A 24234-nucleotide genomic window follows, 5' to 3' on the forward strand; every position below is an offset into this window, starting at 1 on the left:
TTGCTAGGCCTCACTCAGCATCCACTAGATCAGGTGACCAGCAGTATGCACTAGCAAGTTCCTAACTCCCTTTTGCCTGTGCCACGCCTACCAGCATTTACATAACTTCCGGGTTCACCTTTCTCTTCTTTTTTTTCTGCTGGCTAAACTTTGATTTTTCTCCTGCCTGCTGGAGAAACCCCTCTGCCTTACTAGGGGGCTCCCAAGTTCTCCAGGGACTAAGCACCTCTCCTTGATTTAAAACTGAGCGTCTCTGTGAAGAAGCAGCAGTCTGCGGAGCTCAGGCCAATCTTACTGGGGACAGCATCTAAAGGCAAACTTCCATTCATCTGCCAAAACAGTTTGTTCTTGCTCCCTGAATCTGCTGATAGGGGTAGAACCCAGGATCCTTGCAAGATGGTCAGGGCTGCACCACCTCCAGCTGGTCTTCACTTTTGTTGAGCACACTCTTTTGTGGCCTCTTTTGATGACCAAGCCTGCTGCTGAGACCATGAGTGTCCTCTGTCTCCTTTTCCAATAGCTCAAATGTCCCAAGATGAGAGCATGCACAAGGGACATGTGAACTTTGCTAACAGCTTTGCAAAAACATTAGTCTCCCGAAGGCTTCTACACTGGAGCGGCTTTAGTTGAGAGGTTTTCCTGGTCTGGAGCTCAGAACCCAGAGTTTTTCAAAATAGCATAAAATGAGGCTTTACAGGAGCCAACTTTAACTGCAGCTCAGGAATTAAGGACATTCCAAAGCCTACTTTATAAGGCAAGGCTTGAGCCTGGAGCCAAGGGCCTGGGATGCTAAGGGAGGGTTATGCTGCCTGAGAGGAACAGCTTCTGCAGCGGGGATGGGGAGCCAGCATTCCTTGTTGGTCTGTGCGTGGCATCTGGCTTGCCCTCACCCCTTTGGTCACGCGGTTTTCTGCTCCCAGCGTTTCGCCGCAGACCTGCAGGACAGTGTGCCTCGGTGGCATTGAACTGCGGGTTGGCCGGCAGCCTGCTGGCTTGTTGCCCACCCCGTGGGTCCCGCCCCCGGTAAAGACACCAGGAGCTCTCGACTCCGCGCCTGCTTCGCTGAGCTCGGGTCTCCGGCTCCAGTCCTCCCCCAGCCACTCTGCCGCATCCTGGCGCCATGGCCTTCTCGTCTGTGCGGCCTTCGGTCCTGGTCCTGGCCGGGCTGGGGCTGCTCCTTCTGCTGTGCCTGGGTCCAGGTGAGTGGCAGATGTTTGGCAGAGAGTGCTGCGGGGGCTGGGGAAGGAGATTGGAAGTGGGAAAGGAGATGGGGTACTGCTGGCCTGCGTTTGATCCCTCTCTTAGCCTGGACTGGACCGAGAAGACAGAGGAAACGGGTCTAGGATTTTGCACTCGGCATGAGACCCAAGAGGTGCCCTTGGGCAGGCAGTGAGGGTATCAAATTCGAAGGGAGCAATTGTAGACTAAGGAGCAGCCCTGGGTAAATGGAATAGGGGTCCAAAGGACCTACAAGAAATGCTAACTCGGGGATGGTGGAGGCTTGAAGTGGTTGGTGTAGGCAGGCAGAACAAGCTGCTCTCTCTCCCCAAGTCCCTTCCAGGCAGCAGAGCTGATGGTATTCCACGGTGCAAAGCAGCTGGGGCCTGATGATTTAGACAGGGCAGGCGCCAGCCTTTAAAGTTGAGTAATGCTTAACCTCTTCCACTACATTTAGCTGAATTAGCTGAACCGTCTAAAATCTCCTCCCAGTTCTGTTTCCATTAAAAGCGCATTCGCAGCACACCCAAAAGGAATCGCTTTGATGGATGTTCAGGCTTCTCTACCCAGAACTCCAGACTCCACCTTCTGAACCTGGAAAGGTATCTTTTTGTGTGACCCATTGGCGGTCACAAGTGACCTTCTTCCTCCTGCCTCCTCCGGCCGGCGCCCCGTGCGTAGGAGCACCTTTGGGGCTTACTACTCCGGGAGGCAGCAGCGTGACTCTAGATTTACTGCCAGGAGAACAGGAGCTGGAAGACTCTAAATCATTTGCCCAGCGCCTTAGATTGGTGTTTGTCCCAGTACGAAGGAACATCGTTGGGCATTGCCAAATGTAAAAGAAGACACTCTTGATTTCTCTGTCGCTTCATATTTGCTTTCTCAGAGCAGGCATGGTAAACCAAACTCCAGAGCGAGGGGAGGTAGGACACGGCGGGAGGGACCACGAAAATAAAGGGAAGCTTGTTCTAGGTAAAGGATTACTGTTGCAAACGTCCGCACTACGCTCATGTGAGCTAGCCTTGTGCTCATGGGCCTTTCGTTTTCAGCACTCATTTTATACAGAGTTAATACCAAGAAGTGAGTGATGGAATCCGTTACAGCATCAGAATCGTTGAGCTGAAATGTGAACTTTTTACAACGAAAGATGAAAATACATTGAATCTCAAAGATGACACACACACCCTTTATTTTATATGTATGGGTGTTTTGCCGGCACTGCATGTATGTCTGTGCACCTCACGCTGGCAGTGCCTGCAGAGGCCAGAAGGAGGTGCTGTAACCCCTGGTACTGGAGTGCCGGAAGGTTGTAAGCTGCCATGAAAATGTGCAAATCAAACTGGGGTCCTGTAGAAGAGCAGTCAGTGCTCTTAACAGAGGAGCCATCTCTCCAGCTCCAGCCTCCAAACAGGACTCTTTACGGTATCCGAGCACTTTTCATGAAGAGAACGCCCCCTCTTGGTCTTGTTAAGACTTTCACCTTTAGAGTGGGACATCGCAAGGCTCTGAGTGCGCCCAGTTCCTTGTGCGTTCTAATTCCGGGGAGCCAGATTTGATACATGTGTCCTGCTTTTCATCAGAGCCTGGAAACGACAGCTGGGGATGTTGTAGTAAAGGATACGCCGCTCTCCTTTTGTTCCTTACTCCTTCCCTCAAGCTGAGTCAGTGTGCTGTCCAATTATATGTACTAATATATAGCTGAGGGTACAGGGCTTGGAAGAACCACAGCATTCATAATTCATGGCATGGGACCTCTCCAAGCCTTTTAGTTCGCACAGCTGAGATCCGCCGTGGTGGAGCTTTCGTTCCTGAAGCAGAGATGACTCACGCCAGAAATTGCAGGCTTGCCGTATCAGCCCAAACTTCGTGTCTCTTTCAGCACTCGGCCACATTTCATTCATTAATTGTGAAGCCCTTCTACCGAAGGCAAACAGATGGAGGGCGGCGCTTAATTCTCTGTGTGCTGCCCTGTGACTTGTTAGAGACTGATAAATGTTGAGCTATTCATGAATGCCAATAGCAGAGCCAAGAACGCACCTATCCGCCTTGGCAAATAACGACATAGATTTCTTCATTGACTTTTCAGGTTGGGAGGGAAGTGCAGCATTGAGCATCGGTCTTGCCTTTTCTGTTCGAATCATCGTCTCTCCAACAGCCCAGCCAGTTCTCAGCTGTGCTGTGTTACGTTCAGAGTCCTCAAGTGATTCTTAATGGGGAATCTCTGGGGTACAGGCGCTCCATCTTGGAAGTACTGCTGTTTGCTATCCTAGTTGCTTTTCTATTGATGTGATGCATGAGCAAGACAGCTTAGAAAACAAAGCATCCAGAGCTCACATTCACAGAGGGTTAGAGCCGGTGGTGGTACACTGAAAACATGGCTGAGAATGAACTTCTCAAGCCACAGGCCGGAAGTCTAGGGTTTCCTCTCTCTGGGCTCCCAGGGACCTTCTCCAACAGCAGAGAAGTAGCCTGGTTAGAACAGTGACAAAGCAGCTATGGGACAGTTCTTTCTGGATAGATGCTGCCCATGAACTCCAAGATGCTGACTCTTGGATTTGAATACTGACTTTTTTTCTGCTCGATAACACAGTAAATCATTTATGCAAGAGTTCTTACTGAAAAAGTCTTTTTCCGGCCTTAGTAATGTGTTATTGACAAGCACAGAACAGATTTCTAGTTGTTTTACCACGCTGAGGATTGATCCTAAGCCTCGTCGTGCTGAATGAGTGTTCGCTGAGCTGCACTCAGAACCCAAAATTGGCATTCTTCATTTTCTTTTCCTTTCTTGGTTTTAAAATTATATAGAGTAATGGGTTTCATTCTGTCCATTTCTTCCATACTTTGGTCCTCTTTCCCTGCTTTTCCCCTTCCTGCTTTGATATCACAAGATACCGCTTCTATTGCTGTGGGGGTTTGAATGAGGATGGCACCCATAGGCTCGTATATTTGACTGCCTGCTCTCCAGTTGGAGAACTATTTGGGGGAGGATTAGGAGGTGTGGCCTTGTTAGAGGAGGTGTACCACTGAGGGTGGGCTTTGAGGTTTCAAAAGCCCATGCTATTCCCGGTTAGCTCTGTTTCTCTCTCTGCCTCTCGCTTGGGCATCAGATGTGAGCTCTCAGCTACTGCTCCAGTGCCATGCCTTCCTGCCTGTTGCCACGCTCCCTGCCATGGTGGTCACAGGCTCACTCTCTGCAACTGCAAGCTCCGCGAAATGATTTCTTCTCTAAGTTGCCATGGTCATGGTATTATGTCACATCAAGAGTAAAGTCACTGAGACAAACACCCTTTCATCTTTTACATTTTCTTCTTTTCCTCTCATCATTGCCTTTCTAGTTGTATGACTTACACCCAATCTGTATACATGCATGCATAAAACCACACGCATGTAAATGAAAATCTGGGATGTGCATGAGAAAGAGTGTGGTGTTGGTCCTTTCAGTTTCCTGGTTAACAGTAACTGTCAGGGTGGCACAGTCTAGAATCACTGAAAAGAGTCTCAACTGTCTTTTTTAGCTTGTTCCGTGGTCACGTCTGTGATGTATTATCTTGATTATTAATCAGCATAAGAAGGTCCAGTCCATCGCAAGCAGTGGTGTTTCCTGAGCAGGTGGCTCTGGGCTATATAAGAAAGCTCACTGAGCCTGAGACTGAGTGAGCAAGCCAGAGAGAGTCAGCAAACAGTGTTCCTCCATGGTTCCTGTCTTCAGTTTCTTTCCCTGAGTGTCTGCACTGATTTCCCTGGGTGATGAACTGTGACCTACAAGTGTAAGCCAAATAAACCCTTTCCTCCCTGAGTTTCTTTTGGACATAGCATTTGATAAATGCAAAAGGAACCGAACCAGAACACCCAGCCTGGCTTATCTCACTTAACATAATGGTCTCCAGTTTTATCCATTTTTCTGAAAATGACTCGATTTAATTTTCTTTATGGTTACATAAAACTCCATCATATCTCTGTGCCAGTTTCCCTATCCATTTCTTTGTGAGTGGACATCTAGGCTGGTTCCGTTTCTTAGCTGTTGTGAGTCACGTAGCAATAAGCACCAGTGTGTAAGTATCTCAGTGCATTTTAAAAAGAAAGTGCTCAACGTCCTTACCCACAAGGGGGCTACCAATTAAAACTGAAGTAACTCCATCTCACCCTACCAAGAATGACCATCATCAAGAGAACCAACAACAACACAAGCTTGGCAGGATGAAAAGAAGCAGGAGCCTTTCTTCACTGCTGGTGGGAGTGTACACTGGTCCAGCCACTCTGGAAATCAGTGTGCAAGTTTCATGGAAAACTAGAAATAGAATTATTATATGACCTAGTTTATCACTCGTGGGTGTACACTCAGAGCAAGTTCTTATTCTTGTTTGGGGCACTTTTGCCGACGCAAGCACAAGTTCATCCTTTTCCAGGAAACCCTGGATGGAGGGGTTAAGAACCCTGCTGGGAAGACAGCACCACTACCCTGATATGCCTTGCTCCATCATGAGTCCCCATGGCAGTTCCAGACCCCTGTAGATGCTCTGTTTCCTGCTTAGGATGCTGGGGGTGTTTTCTACAGGGGTTTTGGGTCTACCCTTCATGAGACCCAGTCTGTGTGCAACTTTTAGGGACCAGCTCGGTGAACGGAGGGTGTGTTCTTTCAGGATAAACATGCTATTTCCTACCAACTTACCAGGCAGATTAATTTTACTCTTTTACAGCTGAGTATATTTAAGAGCCAATGCCCTGTCCTCCGATAAAGCCTGAATGGAGGACAATCAGAGAAAGTTGCAAAGCCGCGAAGCTATTTTTAAGACGCAAGCATGGCATGTTCCTCAGCTTGCCATATAAGCCTCATCTCTGCCTGAGTTTGTCTCGTGGGGCTTCCCAGCTGTATGCATCCGCATCTTGGAATGTAGAGCCCAAGTTGAGTCCAGTGGGAAACCATTTTAAGATCCTTAACAAACCGCACCTGTCTTAATTAGGGTCTCTATTGCTGTGAAGAGACACCATGACCATAGCGACTCTTATACAGGAAAATATTTAACTGGGGTTGGCTTACAGTTCAGAGGTTTAGTCCATTGTCATCATGGTGGGAAACATGGCAGTGTGCAGGCAGACATGGTGTTGGAGAAGAAGCTGATGATTTTTTTTTTTTATATTCAGATTGGCAGACAGCAGTAAGAGAGGGACACACTGGGCCTGGTTTGAACGTCTGAGACCTCAAAGCCCACCCTTGCTACAAGTCGTAATATTTTACAGCAATTACTCAACCATCTTTTCATGAGGCGACTCATCAGAGCCGAAGACTTTGTTGAATGTTTAAACCAAGATGCAAGGCATATTGGAATAATTGCCTTGTGAATAAAGTGACTGTTTTTTTTTTTTTTTTTTTTTTTTTTTGCTATAGATTTTCACTGTAGCTGACTCCCCTTCTGTTACAAACTTGGGAATTAATTTCCACAGTTCAGACCTGTTAGATCATTTACTGGTTACTATCTTTCCTGTGCTTTGGGGGTTTACTGATTACATTCCCCTAGTTACATGTGAAAACAGTTTCCCCTGCCAGGCATTTGTTCCTCTCTCCTATGTAAATGCAGGGATCTGCCTTCCTGAAGTTATCTTTATTGACAGGCATTTGGTCAGCATTTAGGGTCCAGGCAAAAGCGTTCCATTTCAGATATTCCCAGATATCCAATTGGATGTCTATGGCAAGCGAGGATCTGAGGGTAAAAATTAACTCAACTACATTACCCCTGCAACCTCTGCTTTATTTTTCATGTGAGGGTAAAGTGAAGGGGCGTGGAGAAGAATAAGGGGTGATCTCCAAGAGGTTTTTGGTTTTTATAGACATAGTTGGGAAATTCCATAGGTGAAGACAATGATAATATGCATAGCAAAATCACAAAAAAGGGCAGGTAGGACCTGACAAAGCGGCGCTCTGGAACAGGAATAGGTGACACCAGTCAGGAAAGAGCCAGCATCCAAAGGGAAATCCCTGACATTCCACACCATTAAATAAGGTGACTAAATGTCCCTGAATCCTGGATTCACCCATTCTCCTCATCCAGTCTCTTCAGCTTTGGGGACGCCCAGATTTGTTTGTTAGCAAAGGTGGGGCATACTACCTTCCTGCTCAGTACCTGTCTTCTTTAGACATTTCTATGTGGTCTGTTATAACAGGTCATTTTGTGGGATTGACTTTATGTGAATTTGACTGTTAGAACAAAGAATGAATATTATCGCTCTAAGGCCTGATGGTGTGGGGGAATTGAAGCAAGGTCACTCTGTTGCCTGTGCAGGAGAAATTACACAACTGAGGTGTTGGGGGAATGAATCCCATTTTGAAGGGAGCATCATGGCTTCACAAGGTTTCCACAGATATAACAGCGACTTTTCCAAAAGACAAGTGTTCCCGCAGCTCTGCAAAATGGGGTACCTCTTGTCCGTTTGTAGGTTTGACTTTATGAATCTGTCAGCTGTATGTGCACTGCATAGGCTCCAGGAAGTTCCTCTCACTTATTGTGAAATCTTCCTTTTGAATCCTGAGGGGAAGCCTTAGAGGCTGGACCTTTAAGGCTCCCAATAGCACTTCCTCCAAAAAGGCCACACCTACTCTAACACGATCACACCTCCTAATAGGCCTATGGGGGCTATTTGTCTTCAAACCACCACAAAGACCTTGCATTCAAATAAGTTTACCTCCAAAATTCTCAAGTGGTTATTCCCAGGGTATTATGAATTCAAGGGCACTGTAGGACCTATTATACCATGAATATAATGTTTGCTGGGAGATGCATATGATAAGCAGCTGCCCTTGCAGTAAGGCATCAGGACTAAGATTACAAAGTTGTCTTCCAAAGTAGCAGCTCATGCAGTAATGCGCTTGCCGTCTGTGGTCACTGCCATCAGGATGAACCCCAGACACCATGCATTGTTTTCCTCGTGTGGCAAGTATCCAAAAACCGATTAGATACTTTTATACAGATCTACCAAGTCAGTGCAGGGGTCCACGGTGGTTACATCCAACTCTGAGTTTCGCACTCAACAAAGTCCAAATCCCAGGAATGATGGGCTCTGAAACTGCTTTCTGGTTTGTTTACGTAGGTGGCGTACGTGGAAACAAACTCAAGCAGATGCTGCAGAAGCGAGAAGGTAAGTCAGCCTTAGTGGGTAAGGGGTGTGTTCACTGCAAGGAGTGGACTAGCAGTGGACAGTAGCCTGGGGCTGGAGGTCTCCTGCTTGGAAGATCAGAAAGTGTTTGCTCTTTTAAAGGCTTGCAGTTCTGGAAGACTTATTCTGTGTGTATGTGGCGTGGCATTCTGCTTGATAAATATTACTGCCGATAGATGTTTGGCAACTGTGTTTCTGAGAGCTGCCAGTGGGGACTCAGAAAGAGTGGGACGGTGTTAATCAAATGTCAGTCCTTTTAGACTAGTGCAACAATCTGAGCTGCGGACACTAGCCCTACCTGGTGGAGTAGTTACAGAATGCATTGCTGGTACTCTGCCTATGCAGGAAGCTATAGGAAAAGGCATTCCCAATGGGGGATCTTTTCTATTGCTAACTTCTGCTGAAAAAACAAAACAAAACAAAACAGTTCCCAACTTATGTAGACAGCAACAAAGAGACATAGAAGTAGAACATTCTGGAAGTCACACAATGTGGGCTTTCAGTCCACGGTTAGCAGTTATCAAACAGATTCATGGTGCTGTCTAGTGAACATTGTCTTCATCTCCTTCTCTAAAACTGGGTGTCACAGAGATCCGGAAATATGAGCCAGGTTTCCCGTGTGATTGTTAATCACTTCTGCTTCTCCCTCGTAGCTTCCAGTGGAGCCTGAGGAGGGAGTGGAGTGGGGATGTTGGCTAACAAGCAGGCACAGGGGAGTAAGTTCTACCAGAGCCTTCTCACAGCAGGGTGGCTGCCGATCAGAGCAACCCAGTGCACATTTTATGAACTAGAAAAGAGTTTAAAGCTGCACAGCAGGAAGAAATGATAAACATTTAAGGGGAGGGAAATGCCAATTAATCCCGTTTGATCCTTGCATATGTATAGCATAAATATGTACAATACTTTGTGTCAATTCAAAACACAGGAATTGTTACACCGTGTCAGAAGTCTAATAATAGCCTGGGGCTGGAGAAATGCTCAGTAGTTAAGAACACTGATTGCTGGTTTAGAGGGTCAGGGTTTAATTCCCGCCACCCACGTGGTGGTTCACGGCTGTCTCTAACTCTAGTCCAGGGGGTCTGACACACCCTCTTATGGCCTTTGCTGGCACTGCATGCACATGGGGGCACAGGCACACACGCAGACAAAACACCCATATGCATAAATTTCTTAAAAAAAAAATCTTTAAAAACACAGCAGGAAAAAAATTTAATAGTAAAGTGAATATTGTTCTCAAAAAGAAATCATTGTCTGTGTTTTGGGAACTGATCTTTTCAGAACCTACTCCAGCCAAGATTAACGTGGCTGTGACCGAGCACACCGCAAAGGAATTCCTGGGTGGCCTGAAGCGCGCCAAGCGACAGCTGTGGGACCGCACCCGGCCGGAGGTGCAGCAGTGGTACCAGCAGTTCCTGTACATGGGCTTTGATGAGGCGGTAGGTAGACTTTCCTGCTGAGGGACCTTGGACACCACAGGGCAGGCTGTTGGGGACAGAGGCCTGACCTGGGAAAGAGGGCCTAGGAGGTTAAACTGTGAGTCTTATTTCCCTCTGTTGACTGTTGCGCTATCAAAACACCCGAGGCAGGGAACTTTCAAGAGTTCATTTTCAGCTTTTGGCTCTGAAGGACTAAGAATAGAAAGTCACCGTAGAGACTTTAGTGAGAACATCATGGCAAATAGTGTCACGATAGCAGGAGTATGTGTTAAGATAAAGCAAGAAGGAAGTATACATTTTCTTTCCTCATTTGTCTGCATCTGTCTATCTGTCTATCTATCTATCATCTATCTATCTATCTATCTATCTATCTATCTATCTATCTATCTATCATCTATCTATCGAGACAGAGTCTCATATAGCCTACTCTGGCCTCAACCTCACTATGTAGCCAAGGCCGACCTTGAACTCCCAAATACTGATGTTATAGGTGAGGACCAAGACACCCACTGGCTTGATTTTACAATTGCCAGTTTTGGGGAGAGCTTACCCACTCTGAGAAGCCACAGGGTTAGTCCTTTCAAAAGGTAAAAATCTCACAACCTAATTTCTTTGCATCAGGGCCTCATCTCTTAAAGATCCCAGCTCTCCAACACTGTCACACTGGGGACCAAGCCTAGGAACGCACAAAACATAGCCAAACCACAGTGCTTTTATCCCGACTGTCTGAGCCCACTCTGTGCTGCATGCTAAGCCAGTCATGAGGAGGAATCCAGGGACTCTGTGGGCTGAATAACTGCATCCCAGATTCCTGCTGAATCTATTTTCCTGGAAATGCCTCCAGCCCTCCTGTCCAGTTTCACCTGGGCATCACCAAAACAGCTCACTTAAACATGGTCATGTTTGCGCAGAAATGGCTGACGCAACAAGATGGGTCTATGGACTCAGGAAGGTCATGAAAAGAGACTTGAAATGACCTTTGAAGAGAGGTGGTTCTTACAGATGTTCAGGGGCAATTTCATCAATGCACTTACGAGTAAAGCCCAAGGGAGTTTGCAGCTCGGGTGGGTAGGGCAGTACCAGTGGGCAGTGTTGATAAGTGAACAGAGGGGACTGTTGAAAGTCACATATTGTCATCTGGGCTACAGGCACAGATAAGAGGCAGCAGGACAGGTACTCGAGATTCTACTCGCTGGAGACTGTCCACAGAGTAGTTGAGGAGTACAGGGTGGACCGCTTAGCCTGCCTCCCAGGGAGCATTAGCAATCTGGTAGCTGAGTGTGTTTTCTTAAATAGACATTTGGCTCACAGAGGGTCTTCCACATCCCGCGCTGGGTAGAAATGCTTCCTTTCCAATGCACTACAGAGTGAAGCATGAGCTGTCTTATCCCTTCCCTTCCCTTCCCAGCTTCTGCACGCAGCTGTCAGTCCCTAAACGTACTTTTGCTACTCAAAAACAAGTCTTCTTTTGCTGTGCAAGTAGCTACCTACTTAAGCCAAACTCTGTGTCAGGTGTGACGCAAAGTACTTAAACAAATATCTTTGTTTAACAATTTCCCCAACTCAAGGGACATTGCTATGTGTCAGTTGCTCCTTTTTAAGGTTCATGTTCTGCCTGGTGGAGTTACTGGTTCTTCTGATAGTCAAAGTCCTAAGGGGGAGTACCCATGCTCTAGATTCATTGGCAGCATCTTGTGTTTGGAATATTTAAGTGCATATATTTTTTTATTTGGTAGATAAAAATATCATACCTTTAAATGGTTTTATCTCTTTGATTATCACCATTAAAACATTTTTTAATATGGGTAAAAGACTAAAACATAAAGTTTGACAACAAAACCAATAAAAGATGAGGATTGAGGAAGGCGATAGTAATTAACTTTGCAGAAAAAGACCACAAGAAACTATGCTCAGATGCCACAAGCGGTGATCTTTGGCATTGGAAGGCACCATCCTGCTTTATCTTTGCCCTGGCTCATATTCAAACTTGAATGGTCAAATCTGAACCTGTCTTATTTTTTATACTCATAAAAATTTTTAAAGCAGATTTGAAATACATATTTGAAGCCAGAATCTCAAACTTTATTAAATGAGAAAACTCAGGCAGTAAGATTATTTTATTCTGACCCAAATAATGTAGCATTATGAAAAAAAAAACTAGGCTAAATATACAGGGAGGCAAAAATGCCTGCCTCCTCCTCTCTGAGGTGGAGGTTTTGGGGTGGCTCTGAAGATGAGGGTCTTGGGCATCAAACAGATGAGGAATCAGAATCAGTGGCCCAGGGTGAGGGGTACACAGGAGGGGTCTACCAGTTATCCAAAGTGGGTGGCCATTTGGTCCCAGCGTCCTTGTACATGGCCTAGCCTAGTGTTCCCAGCCTCACAAGGGTCTTAGGAGAGATGGCCCTCAGCCTAGGGTAAACTGGAGTCACTACAAACTAAAATGTCCCCAGCACATCTACTTTACCACCCTCCTAGATGAGACACATCATCAGAGGCCACATGGGAGCCCCGATTCACATCAGCATCCCCGAGAGGCTTATCCCACACAGCCCTGGCCTGGCCAGAGAAAGGATCCAAACCCAGAATCCACAGTGGTTCCCACCGAATGCACGCCATCCTAGGATCCAAACCCAGAATCCACAGTGGTTCCCACCGAATGCACGCCACCCTAGGATCCAAACCCAGAATCCACAGTGGTTCCCACCGAATGCACGCCACCCTAGGATCCAAACCCAGAATCCACAGTGGTTCCCACCGAATGCACGCCACCCTAGGATCCAAACCCAGAATCCACAGTGGTTCCCACCGAATGCACGCCACCCTAGGATCCAAACCCAGAATCCACAGTGGTTCCCACCGAATGCACGCCACCCTAGGATCCAAACCCAGAATCCACAGTGGTTCCCACCGAATGCACGCCACCCTAGGATCCAAACCCAGAATCCACAGTGGTTCCCACCGAATGCACGCCACCCTCCTTCATATTATCCTAACACAAAGACGAAAAACAGTGCAATTCAGAGTTGCTCCTTGTTTAGGGTTCTCTGGCCATTCCAGGAAAATGAAAACAGATTCCTGAGACCCAGTCACTAGAAAATTCAGTCCTGGAGGCTGGCAAGGCACCAGCAAATCTGCCTTTTTTCCCCCAGCCTCAGAGGTGTTCTGGTGCAGGGTCTCCCAGTCACGGCCTGCGGCCCAGGCTGCTCAGCCTGCTCCCATTCCTAATCTGCCTTGGTTACGTCCCCAGGGCCTCATCCTCACACGAAATCAACATGTGCAACTTGTCATCACAATTCGTCTTGCACTTTCACTAACACTTCAGAAACATTCTTCTCCCCTGTGAAAAAGCGGTTCACAGCAACGAGCAGCCACTGGAGGAGGCCTTATTAATTGCTGGTTCCTTCCCTTTCCCTTTTCATTTTTATCAACAGGAGCTGTCGCCTTTTATAATTCTCTCCAATAGACTGCAGGTTTCTTGTGAGCCAGGACTCTTTAATCTTGCTTTGGGCCTTCTTCGGTGCTGCAACAAGGCCTGACACCCACAGTCCACTTCACAACCTTACACAGTGCACACTCGTGCTGGTGCACACACAAACCAAGAACACAGGTGTGCACACCACCTGGGGCGTCCCAGATGCCCTCCCCCAGAGCTGGAAGATGCCAACAGTAGATTGAATTCCTATGATGGCAAGTCTAGGAACAGGCCAGGAGGATAGGAAGGCACCTGCCACGGTAATGTGGATGGTGCCTCAGGGCCAGCCAAGCAGTTACTGCGTAAGGCAGACACACATTTTATTTACCTTATAAAGAGAGAAATGCTCCGAGGTAGGGTGTGATAAGACTGGCATGGAGGAGATTGTCAAAAGCATGGGCGTAGATTCCTTTGTGCGGGGTGCTCATGCTGGTATCTGTAGTGGCATTTCATTTGTATTTTAATAAATAAAGCTTGCCTGAAGATCAGAGAGTAAAACAGCCCCACTGGTCAGCCTTACAGACCAGGCAGTGGTAACACACACCTTTAATCCCAGTAGCCACACTAGTTGCCAGAGAAACCGAGTAGTGCATGCCTTTAATCCAAGTGGTGCACGCCTTTAATCTCAAAACTAGAGAGGAATATAAAACAGCAGGAAACAGCTCTCAGTCTCAGACTCATTTCGAGATTCTTGGTGGCAGGGCCACCATTTCAGACTGAGATCAAGGTAAGAGCCAGTGGCTGGCTGTTTTGCTTTTCGAATTCTCCGGTTGACCCCAATTTCTCTCTCTGAGTTTTTATTAATCATGCACCTGGCATCCTAAGGCTGGATTAACCCATGAACAAAATGTTATACAAGCAGTTGTCGTAACACTGGTTTTCAATCACTGAAGAAAAGCCACTTAGAGAAGAGCTGTGATTTTCATGTGCTTTTAGGGGAGTGTGTGTCTTTAAATCCCTTCTTCATCACTCTCTTTTTTTCCAGAAATTTGAAGATGATGTCAACTATTGGATGAACAGAAATCAAAATGGACATGACTACTATGGTGATTACTATCAGCGTCACTATGATGAAGATGCAGCCATCGGTCCCCGCAGCCCAGAAAGCTTCAGACATGGGGCCAGCGTCAACTATGACGACTATTAGCGTCCCTTGCTGAGGTGCCTCAGAGCCTGTGCCTTGCTTCAGGAGGCCTTCTCCACCCACACTGTGTGAACACCAAGGGCTAAAGGAAGGAGGAATAGACATGCCTTTTGCATTTCGTGCATGCTCGTAACAATGTGTATCATTTAAAAATAGAAATAAAAGCATTTTTTAAAAAAGATAAGTATCAGAATTCGCTTGGGAGAAAATTGAGCCCTGACAATTCAAATTGCCTCTGTGTTTGAAGTTGGCATGTCAGCTGAGGGCCTCTCTAGTTCCCTCCAGGAATCCTGTCAGTATTCAGGCAGAGCAGGAGTGAAAGCCAGGGGGTTTCTGTTTGTTAAAATGCAGTCTGAGATAAATGCGAAATATTGATTCAACAGGAAAATCTAGTTGGCTATGACTTTTAGTTTTGGATACAATTTGGAGAACCCTGTCACTGGACAGGAAGTGGGGGTTTTCTCTCTTCCAGACTGCAGGCCAGAGCAGGGCTTTTTTTTTTTTTTTAAAAAAAAAAAAAACAAACGTGCAGGGAAGTGAACCAACCTGAAGTTTTGCAGATCTCAGAATCATGCTCACCTACTTTTTTTTTATGTGCCTAAATCAACAAGGAAAGATTTTCCCACTGAATGTAAACAACCCAAGTGAAGAAAGAAGTGGTGTTGGGATGAGGATGGAAGAAGGTGGAAAGAGAGGGATGGAGGTGGAGGCTGGTGATGGGAGCCAAGTGGTCCAGCCTGTGCCACACCCAAAGACCAATAGGAGATGGGCGGGCAAGGACAGACAGCATGGGAAGAGGCTTGTCAGTCATATTTTGGTTTATCACAACACTCTCTGATATCCTAATGAAAATAGGTTACTCTTTTCCTAAAAATGATATGCCATTTTCACATATCATCGGTGGAAGACTCTGACTCTCAAGATCTAGGTAGTAAGTTAGCTCTACTTAGCAGAGAGTCTCGCCTTCAGGATGAAATGTTGCTGAGCTGTTTTCTGAGCCACGGAGGCTCTTCTTGGAAAACATGACTTCTGCATATCAAAAGTGTGATAAATATGCACGACATAACATTTCTCACCATTGAGTGGGGTGGCTCATGTCAGTAATCCCAGCATTTGGAAAGTAACAAAGTAACAGAGTAACAAAGATGAGGCTTGAGTTCAAACAGTGTGAGAAGCTGTCTTAAACGAACACACACAAATAACACTTAGCAATTTCCAGGTGTCCATTTCCGTGGGCTGAAGCACATCTTCATTGTTTCATAATCACCACCACCATCACCTCCAGAACATTTTCATCATCACAAAGTCTGCCCCGGTAGGACAGCAACTCCCCATGCCACTTCCCCAGATCCTGACAAACCCCATTTTTTTTTATTAAGAAACAATGATAGCTTTCTTCATGACCTTTTCAAATGCAACCCCTTATGTTCACCCTCTCACCAACCGCCAATCCCTTCACCCCCCAAATTGCCTTTCTCTTTTTTGTGTCTCATATTACATTGATAAACTGAGTTCCTATAAGAAAGACAGACATATGTCCCATTCCCTTCCATCTCCCTCACCCTCTAGTCTGCTATCTCCACATAAACAGCCCCCTTCTATTTTCATGTCATATGTATTTTGAATCTAGATTCCGCTACGAGAGAAAACATACGGTATCTTCTTTGTTCCGCCTTAGTTCATTTGCCATGATCATCACCAGTTCTTTTCCTTTCCCTGCAAAAGACATAATTTTGTTCCTTTATATATGTGCCTGCATGTATGTATAGTATGAGTGTGAACATACACACATGTGGGTGTGTGGAGGTTCGTGATCAATGTTGAGTGTCTTATTTGGTCCATTTTCACCTTGTTTTTGTTGTTGTTGTCTGTTTTTCACATAAAGACACAGTGTCTTAGCCGGGCGGTGGTGGCACACGCCTTTAATCCCAGCACTCAGGAGGCAGAGGCAGGCGGATCTCTGTGAGTTCGAGACCAGCCTGGTCTACAAGAGCTAGTTCCAGGACAGGCTCCAAAACCACAGAGAAACCCTGTCTCGAAAAACCAAAAAAAAAAAAAAAGACATAGTGTTTTAGTTACTTTTCTATTGCTGTGATAATATTACCACCATCAAAGCAACTTATAGAAGAGCTTATTTGGAGCTTACAGTTTTGGAGGGCTAGAGGCCATGACCATCATGGTGGGGAGCATGTCAATAAGCAGGCAAGCATGACGTTGAAGCAGTAGCTGAGAGCTTGCGGCTTGAGAAAGTGCAAGGCAGAGAGAGCTCACTGGGAAAGATAGGAGCTTTTGAAATATCAAAGCCCACCCCCAGTGAGACACCTTCTCTAACAAGGCCACACCTCCTAAACCTTCCCAAATAGTTCCACCAACATTGGGCTAAGTATTCAAGCATATGAGGCTGGGAGAGGCCGTTCTCATAAACCTACCATGCAGGATCTCTCACTGAACCGGAAGCTCACCCATTAGTTAGTCTGAGCATTGAGCTCCAGAGATCTCCCTGTCCTTGCCTTCACTACTCCCCCCCCTCCCTTCAGCACAAGAGTTACAGACTTGCACTGCCAAACCAGGCTTTTACACAGGTGTTAGGGATCAGGAAGTCAGGCCCCTACATTTGTGAAACGGGCACTTTATTTACTAAGCCATCAACCCACACTCCTGTTATAGCATATGCAATTCTGCCTAAGTACCAAACAAGAATCAGAAGAGTCTTCCCTTGGACCAAGGGTAAAACCCAAATTTGGATTCTCCACTGCTCTCTCCGTGTCTTCTCTCTCACTCTAGTTTGTGGTCTATGGCCTGCTGGTTGTCTCTCTCACGTGTCTGATATCTTTCTTCATTGTCTCTCCCTAACAAATGGCTCTCCTCTATATTTATTGAACACCATAGAAAATACAATATAGGAAAGGGATGTGGCATTCTTTTCTACAGAAATCTTTAACAGAATTTTACAAGGGAAAAAGTTACTTGACGGACTCAGAGCAGCGCTCAAAACCACACACAGATGTTATCAGCAAACATCCACATGCTGCTTCCAACATGTATGGTGGATGTTTGTTTTTGTTTAAGGAGTCTGTCAACATGCTGTCTGTTTTCAGCAAATGGTTACCACAGCACACACATTCATTGTTCTGGGTCAGGGGTATAGAAGAGCACGTGGTTTTTAAAACTACGTATTTAGCTTAGGTTGTAAAAGCTATATACAGGAAACCCAGGCATGCAAGGCTGGTTACACTGTTTTCTTAAAGGCAAGTTAAACTCAAAGCAGGCTGATTACAACATAGGGAAACAGACCGAGGATAGTTTTAAATGATCTCCAGGCAGTCGGCAAGGTCTGCCAAAGTTCAGTTTCTGAAAGCAAGGGGTATTTTCAGAAAAAAAGACGCCATTGTATATTTATATAGCATTTTTAAATCAATTCTTCTGTTGATGGGCATTCCAGCTGGCTGTACACTGGGTCCTTGTGTGTAGTGCCACAGTTAACATGGATGCACAAGTGTCCCTGTGATATGTTGATGTAAATCTACGAGTGGTACATCTGGGTCTTGTGAAAGTTCTTGTTTGTTTGTTTTGCTTTGCTTTAATTTTGTTTTGGTTTTGAGGACCCTCCACTGGCTGCACTTGTTTATATATCCAGATGACACTTGTATAGAATTCATTGTAAAGGACCCCTCCTTCATCGTACACCCTCTCCGGCATTTGTGGGTGTGCACAGCTCTACTTTCGGTGTGTGTGAATTTGATTGCCCTAGCTACCTCACCTACATAGCCTTACTGTATTATGGTTTAAATATAAACTGTTTCCCACAGGCTCGCCTGGCCAAACGTGGTGCCTAGGTTGTGGTGGTATTTGGGGGTTTGTGGTAATTTTAGGAGGTGGGCTCCACCTGGAGAAATGGGTCCTTAGTGGGATGTGCCTTTGAAGGTTTTATCTGGTTCCCAGTCCCTTCTTTGTTCTTTTGCATACCAACCCCAGTTTCCCCTCCCTCCCCTTCTCCCACCCCCACCTCTCTCCTTCCAGTCTTCTATCCACTTCTCAGAGGAGGTGAGACCTTCCTTGGGGAGTCAACGATGTCTGGGATGCCAACTTGAGGCAGGACCAAGCCCCCCTACACCCATATCAAGGCTGAGCAAGTTATCCCAACATAGAGAATTGGCTCAAAAAAGCCAGTTCATGTACCTGGGATAGGTCCTGGCATGACTGTCAGTCCCCCCCCAACATATTAAGCCACGTAACTGTCACTCACATTCAGAGGGTCTAGTTCTGTCCCATGCAGTTTCTCCAGCTGTCAGTCCACAGTCTGTGAACTCCCAACTAGCTCAAGTCAGCTTTTTCTGTGGGTTTTCCCACCTGACTCCTTTTAACTCAGATAATCCCTCCTCCTTCTCTTTATCTGAACTCCAGGAACTCAGCCCAGTGCTGGATTGTGGGTCACTGCATCTGGTCAGTTCCTGGATGTAGGTTCTATGATGGCAACTAGGGTATTCACTAATCTGATTAAAGGGGCAGGTCCTTCCAGGCCCCCTCTCTACTATTGCTCGGAGTCTTAGCTGGGGTCATCCTGTGGATTCCTGAGAATTTCTCTAACACCAGGTTTCTCCCTAACCCCATCATGGCTCCCTCTATCAAGATATCTCTCTCATTGCTCTTCCCTCCACCACTCCCTGAACTCCATCTTCCTGATCGCTTATGTTCCTATCCCCTACCCCCTCCCTTCTAACCCCTCCCAGTTTACCCAGCAGATCTTAACTATATTACTTTCTAGGACCCTCTATGTGTTCCCTTAGGGTTCCCTTTTATTACCTAGCTTCTTTGGGATTGTGTATTGTGGCTTGGTTATCCTTTGCTTTACATCTAATATCTTCTTATGAGTGAATTCATACCATGTTTCCATGTTTGCCATTTTGGGTCTGGGTTATCTCACTCAGGAGGTTTTTTTTTTTTTTTCCATCCATTTGCCTGCAATTTTCAAGATGTCATTTTTTTTTAACCACTGAGCAATACACCATTGTGTAAATGTACCACATTTTCTTTATCCATTCTTCAGATGATAGAATTCTAGGTTGTTTCCAGGTTCTGGCTATTACAAATAATGCTGCTATGCACTTTCTCCTATTTTACATTATCAGTTTTTTTTTTTTTTTTCCTTTTTTCTTCACTCATGCTGGGCCGGCTCAAATGCAAGTGTAATGTTAAAGAGGAGGGAGGCTGGACCACCGTGCCAGAGGACACCTTTCTCTTTGTTCCTGATCTCAAAGAGGGTGCTATGTTTCTTTATTAATTATATTTTCTGGTTTTGGCAGATGTCCATATTAGTCAGAATTCTCTAGAGAGAAGAACCAATATGAAATATGGATCTGTTTATGTTTGCTGACACATTCCCAGGATGTTGTGAGGATGACTAGCCATAAGCTGAAGAATCGGGAAGGCAAGGACACAACTGAGTCCAAGAAGCCTGAAATCTTACAACCAAGGAGGCTGGCGAGATAAACCCCAGTCCTAGACAGAGGGTCTGCAGGCCCCTGGAGAGACACTGATATAAGCACCTGAGTCCAAATGAACAAGAAACCTGAGTTCTGCTGTCCTTGCTCAGAAAGCCTGTGTATAGGAAAGAGTTATTTTCTCATTTCTTCTCCCTGTCCCCCTGCCTGGACTCTCCCCTATCAAACAAACGGTGCTGCGTGTGTTCAAGGCCCATCCTGCCCACTTACATCACTGATCCCCGTGCCAGTCTTTAGAGACGCTGTAGGAAGGACAGTCTGCCAGTTCTGTCATTGTCCCCCAGGCCAGCAATGTTACATCACTGTGTGCCTGTTCCAGCCAAGAAAATTGATTCTCAAAATATACTAAAAGGCTTGAGGTTTTTTTTTTTTTTTTTTTTTGGTTTTTCGAGATAGGGTTTCTCTGTGGTTTTGGAGCCTGTCCTGGAACTAGCTCTTGTAGACCAGGCTGGTCTCGAACTCACAGAGATCCGCCTGCCTCTGCCTCCCGAGTGCTGGGATTAAAGGCGTGTGCCACCACCACCCGGCCAAGGCTTGAGTTTTAAAAGTGAAATAATATAACCTTTTCTTTAAAATTGGTTAATAGGGAGAATTTCATTAATAAGAATTCTAATACTAATCAAGTAAATGAATTAATCAGTTTAATTTGTGGGATAAATCTAACTTGGCTGTGATAGTTTTTGCCCATTGGTGGAACTGTTTTGTGATATCTGTTTGGAATCTCTGCGTCCTGTCTCACTCTTGGTTCTGCTGAATTCAGTTCCAATGTCAAGATTGCAGTGGACTCAAATGAATCAGGGTGGTTTCCCTGAGACTCTCCGTGTCTGAATAATAATAAAAAAGCTTCTTGCTAAAGAAAACGGAGAACAAACATCACACAAAACCACAACTGAACACAAAGCAGAAATCGCTGGACTGACTGGAAAGCCAAGCCCCGGTAGATGTATCTGCATCATAGTTCCTGACCTATGTCTCAGGGAACATCACAGAAGAGCAACAGGAAGACTCTAAGAGCCAGAATACCAGGAAGACTGCGGTGTAACAGGCTGCATAAACAAGACCGGAACGATGGCAGTGTCAATAGACATGCTAACACAGAAGGAGGGAATTTCCCAGGATCCCACCCCTAGACAAAAAACTGCAAGCAACTATTTATTGACTGCCAGAAGATGGAAAATTAGCTTCTCCTAGGGATGATCCCCCTTACTGGTTATCCAATGAAGAGTAGTCAGCCATGAAACTATGTACACACCATTCATAGAAATGGTCTCAATCATTGTATGTATATATATATATATATATATATATATATATTCATATACATATACATGTAACAGACATAATCAAGAAAATGAAGCTATCAACTTGAGAGTCAGGGTAATGAGAGAGGTTTGAAGGAGCAGCTGGAAAAGGTTAGAGAGAAGAAAGGGAGAGAAAAGTGGTGTGATTTTATTTCAATTAAAAACATTTTAAAAAGAGATGAATGTGACAAGCTGCAATGATACACATGTATAAAAATACCATGATGAAGCCCGTTATTTTGTAAGCTAATTAAGAGCAGATTTTTAACAATAAAAAATAACAGAACAGCCTGTTTCCCTAGTGTTTGGTAGCATTCAGAATAAAGTTGTTTATGTGCAATGAATTCTTCATGGGAAAATTCTGGTAATTGTTTTTGACTACTGACTTGACTCTAACTTTACAGCCAAGAGGACTGTTCTAATTGTGTGTTTCTTTTTTAGTCTGTTTGTCTTACTCCTGTCTTTCCAGGAAGCCATCTATGATCTCAGCATTCTGAAGTGTGTCACAACTTCTCAATATCCACTTGATCAGTTTTTCTCTGAATCTGTGGTTATGTTCTGGTCCACTGTATTTCATCCATGCCTTTACAGATGAATCACACCCTTTGAGATAGGAAGTTATGTTCTGGTCCACTGTATTTCATCCATGCCTTTACAGATGAATCACACCCTTTGAGATAGGAAGCTTTACTATGCGCCCTCTTCTTGTGTGGGTCTGTTTTCTCTCTCTCTCTCTCTCTCTCTCTCTCTCTCTCTCTCTCTCTCTCTCTCTCTCTCTCTCTCTCTCTTTCTTTCCAGTGTGAACCTCCAGCTTAGTTAGATGTCTACTCCATTCTGAGCTTTGTTGTATAAAGGCAAATACTCAATGTTCCAGACATTGTTTTCCAACAGTTTGAATGAAAAATTAGATGATGGAATCTTCTAATTTCAATTATGATTTGTTTGGACTTTGACAAACAGTATTGTTAAGTCTCTAACGAAATCAATTTTTCTGGTTATCATCGTGTCTTTGTGTTCAGGCCTCATTGGGGCAGATTCTTTGATGTGCACTGCAGTCAACTGTGGTGTGTGTGTGTGTGGTGGGAGAACTGCCAGCAACTCCACCTGTGCTTGGAAGTAAAGTTCTTTCCCACATGTTAGACACAGGGGCAGACATAGTTCAAATTCCATGAATTGACAGTTAAATTTATTTTCTTACTGGGGTTTTCGGTTTCTGCCTTTTGTTTGGCTGGTTGGTTTGGTTTTTGTTTGTTTGTTTGAGGTTTTTTTTTGTCAGTCTTACCTAGCAATCACTAAGAATTATGTTAAAGTCTACTGTTATTACGGCTTGAGTAATATGTCCGTTTAACTTGTTGGCTTGACTTTGTATATATTAGGTGGTATAACACACATTCAGGTACTAATACATGTTTAAATGCAAACATTTCCCAGTCATTGGAATGATCTTTTCCTTAGTTTGGGTAATGTTTCTGCCCAAACTCTCATTTGGTGTGAATATATATATATATATATATATATATATATATATATATATATATATTTGGTTTTTCCAGACAGGGTTTCTCTGTGGTTTTGGAGCCTGTCCTGGAACTAGCTCTTGTAGACCAGGCTGGTCTCGAACTCACAGAGATCCGCCTGCCTCTGCCTCCCAAGTGCTGAGATTAAAGGCGTGCGCCACCACCGCCCGGCTGGTGTGAACATTTTTATCCTTTAGTAAAATATTTGTTACTATTTTACTAGCCTGTCAGGTCTATTAGCTGATTTCAACTCTTTCTGTGTGCTTTAAGAATGCCTGTTGTAATAAGTCCATGGCTGGATTTTGTTTCATTTCTAAATTATAACAAGTCCTTAACCGGAGAATTCAATCCATTTATCCTTGCTGTCGTTGCCAATGGTTTGTTCTGAAATGGAACCCACGCCCCCCTGAGTACTGTGAATGAATCCTACCCTGATCTACAAGTCCAGCTCCCGTTCCCAATACCAACCACACTTGGGATTTCTGCCCCATTTTACTTATTTCCCACTTTCTTACTTCATTTGACAGTTTTGTTTTCTTTCCTGACTGATTTTTTTTTTTTAATTCTTTGAATGTCCACACTGGGTCTAATCTACCATCATTTGCTCTATCTAATACAGATGGACAGATACAGGTAGGGTGTGGTTGCTGTCTGTTCCTGGACCATGCTTAGGCTTGGAGCCTACCTACTCTTTACCCATGTGCTAGTGTGACTTGGTAGTTCAAGTGTAGTCTGCCTTAGTTCCCCCGTGGATTGCTTGCTAGGTCATCTCTACTCTCTTTGAATCACATCCCTCAGAGACTGCCTAGTGAGGGTCCCATTGGATAAAGTCTCGCGTGGCACTTTTCTGTGTGTGTAGCATAAAAATTCTCATAAAATTATTCAGTCGGTGCTTTCAAAATATTACTTCACTGCCTATGGTGTCTACTCTCGATGTTAATTGTAAATTCCAACTCTCGCCCAGTTGCCATTACAGACTCTATTGGCTCTTCTTTCTCGCTATACCAGCGGGTTTGCCCGAGTCTGCTAATATTGCTTGACTGAGCTTCCCAATCTGAAGATCTGTGTCTCCAAAGGTTTAGAAAATTCTCACCCATTATTTCTTGAAATGTCATTTATTTCTGGAGTTATCATCTTCAAGAGCACATTTCAGCATTTTCTTTCTTTTCCAAATGTGCTTGGCTATGTTTTCTGTTCCCCGACCAAGTTTCCAAGCTACTCTTTTATTTCCTTAAAAGCATATTATAATTCTCTATTTTCGTCGTTTCTTATTTCGTCATTTTTGTGGCTCTTTCTGAGTTCATGTCACATCAATTTGATTTTACATATTTTTTTAACAGTATTGAGATGACATTTTTATTTTTTTGCTATTTTATACACATGGGTGTTTTGCTTCGGTGTGCTGGCACAAACATTTAATCCCAGCACTCCAGAGGCAGGGGCAGAGATGGGATCTCTGTGAGTTTCAGGTCAGTCTGGTCTATATAGTGAAT

At 44.9% G+C, this 24234-nt stretch overlaps 1 protein-coding gene across 1 annotated transcript; it reads left to right on the forward strand.

Annotated features, from left to right (window-relative positions):
- The first annotated feature begins 898 nt into the window (after positions 1 to 898).
- Positions 899 to 14584, forward strand: Ecrg4 (ECRG4 augurin precursor). Its single transcript, XM_057751809.1, has 4 exons — positions 899 to 1199; positions 8302 to 8349; positions 9646 to 9803; positions 14264 to 14584. The coding sequence occupies exons 1-4, from the start codon at positions 1121 to 1123 to the stop codon at positions 14423 to 14425; spliced, it is 447 nt and encodes a 148-aa protein (XP_057607792.1). The 5' UTR covers positions 899 to 1120; the 3' UTR covers positions 14426 to 14584.
- The last annotated feature ends 9650 nt before the right edge of the window (positions 14585 to 24234 follow it).

The sequence above is a fragment of the Chionomys nivalis genome, chromosome 19 (genome assembly GCF_950005125.1).
Source record: "Chionomys nivalis chromosome 19, mChiNiv1.1, whole genome shotgun sequence".
In the NCBI taxonomy this organism is placed as follows: domain Eukaryota; kingdom Metazoa; phylum Chordata; class Mammalia; order Rodentia; family Cricetidae; genus Chionomys; species Chionomys nivalis.

What these genes read in the sequence shown, in the direction of transcription:
- Ecrg4 (XM_057751809.1), top strand. Translation starts at nt 1,121, where the DNA reads ATGGCCTTCTCGTCTGTGCGGCCTTCGGTCCTGGTCCTGGCCGGGCTG. An exon ending in TCTGCTGTGCCTGGGTCCAG is followed by an intron (nt 1,200 to 8,301) that starts GTGAGTGGCAGA and finishes TTGTTTACGTAG; the next exon opens with GTGGCGTACGTGGAAACAAA. An exon ending in ACATGGGCTTTGATGAGGCG is followed by an intron (nt 9,804 to 14,263) that starts GTAGGTAGACTT and finishes CTTTTTTTCCAG; the next exon opens with AAATTTGAAGATGATGTCAA.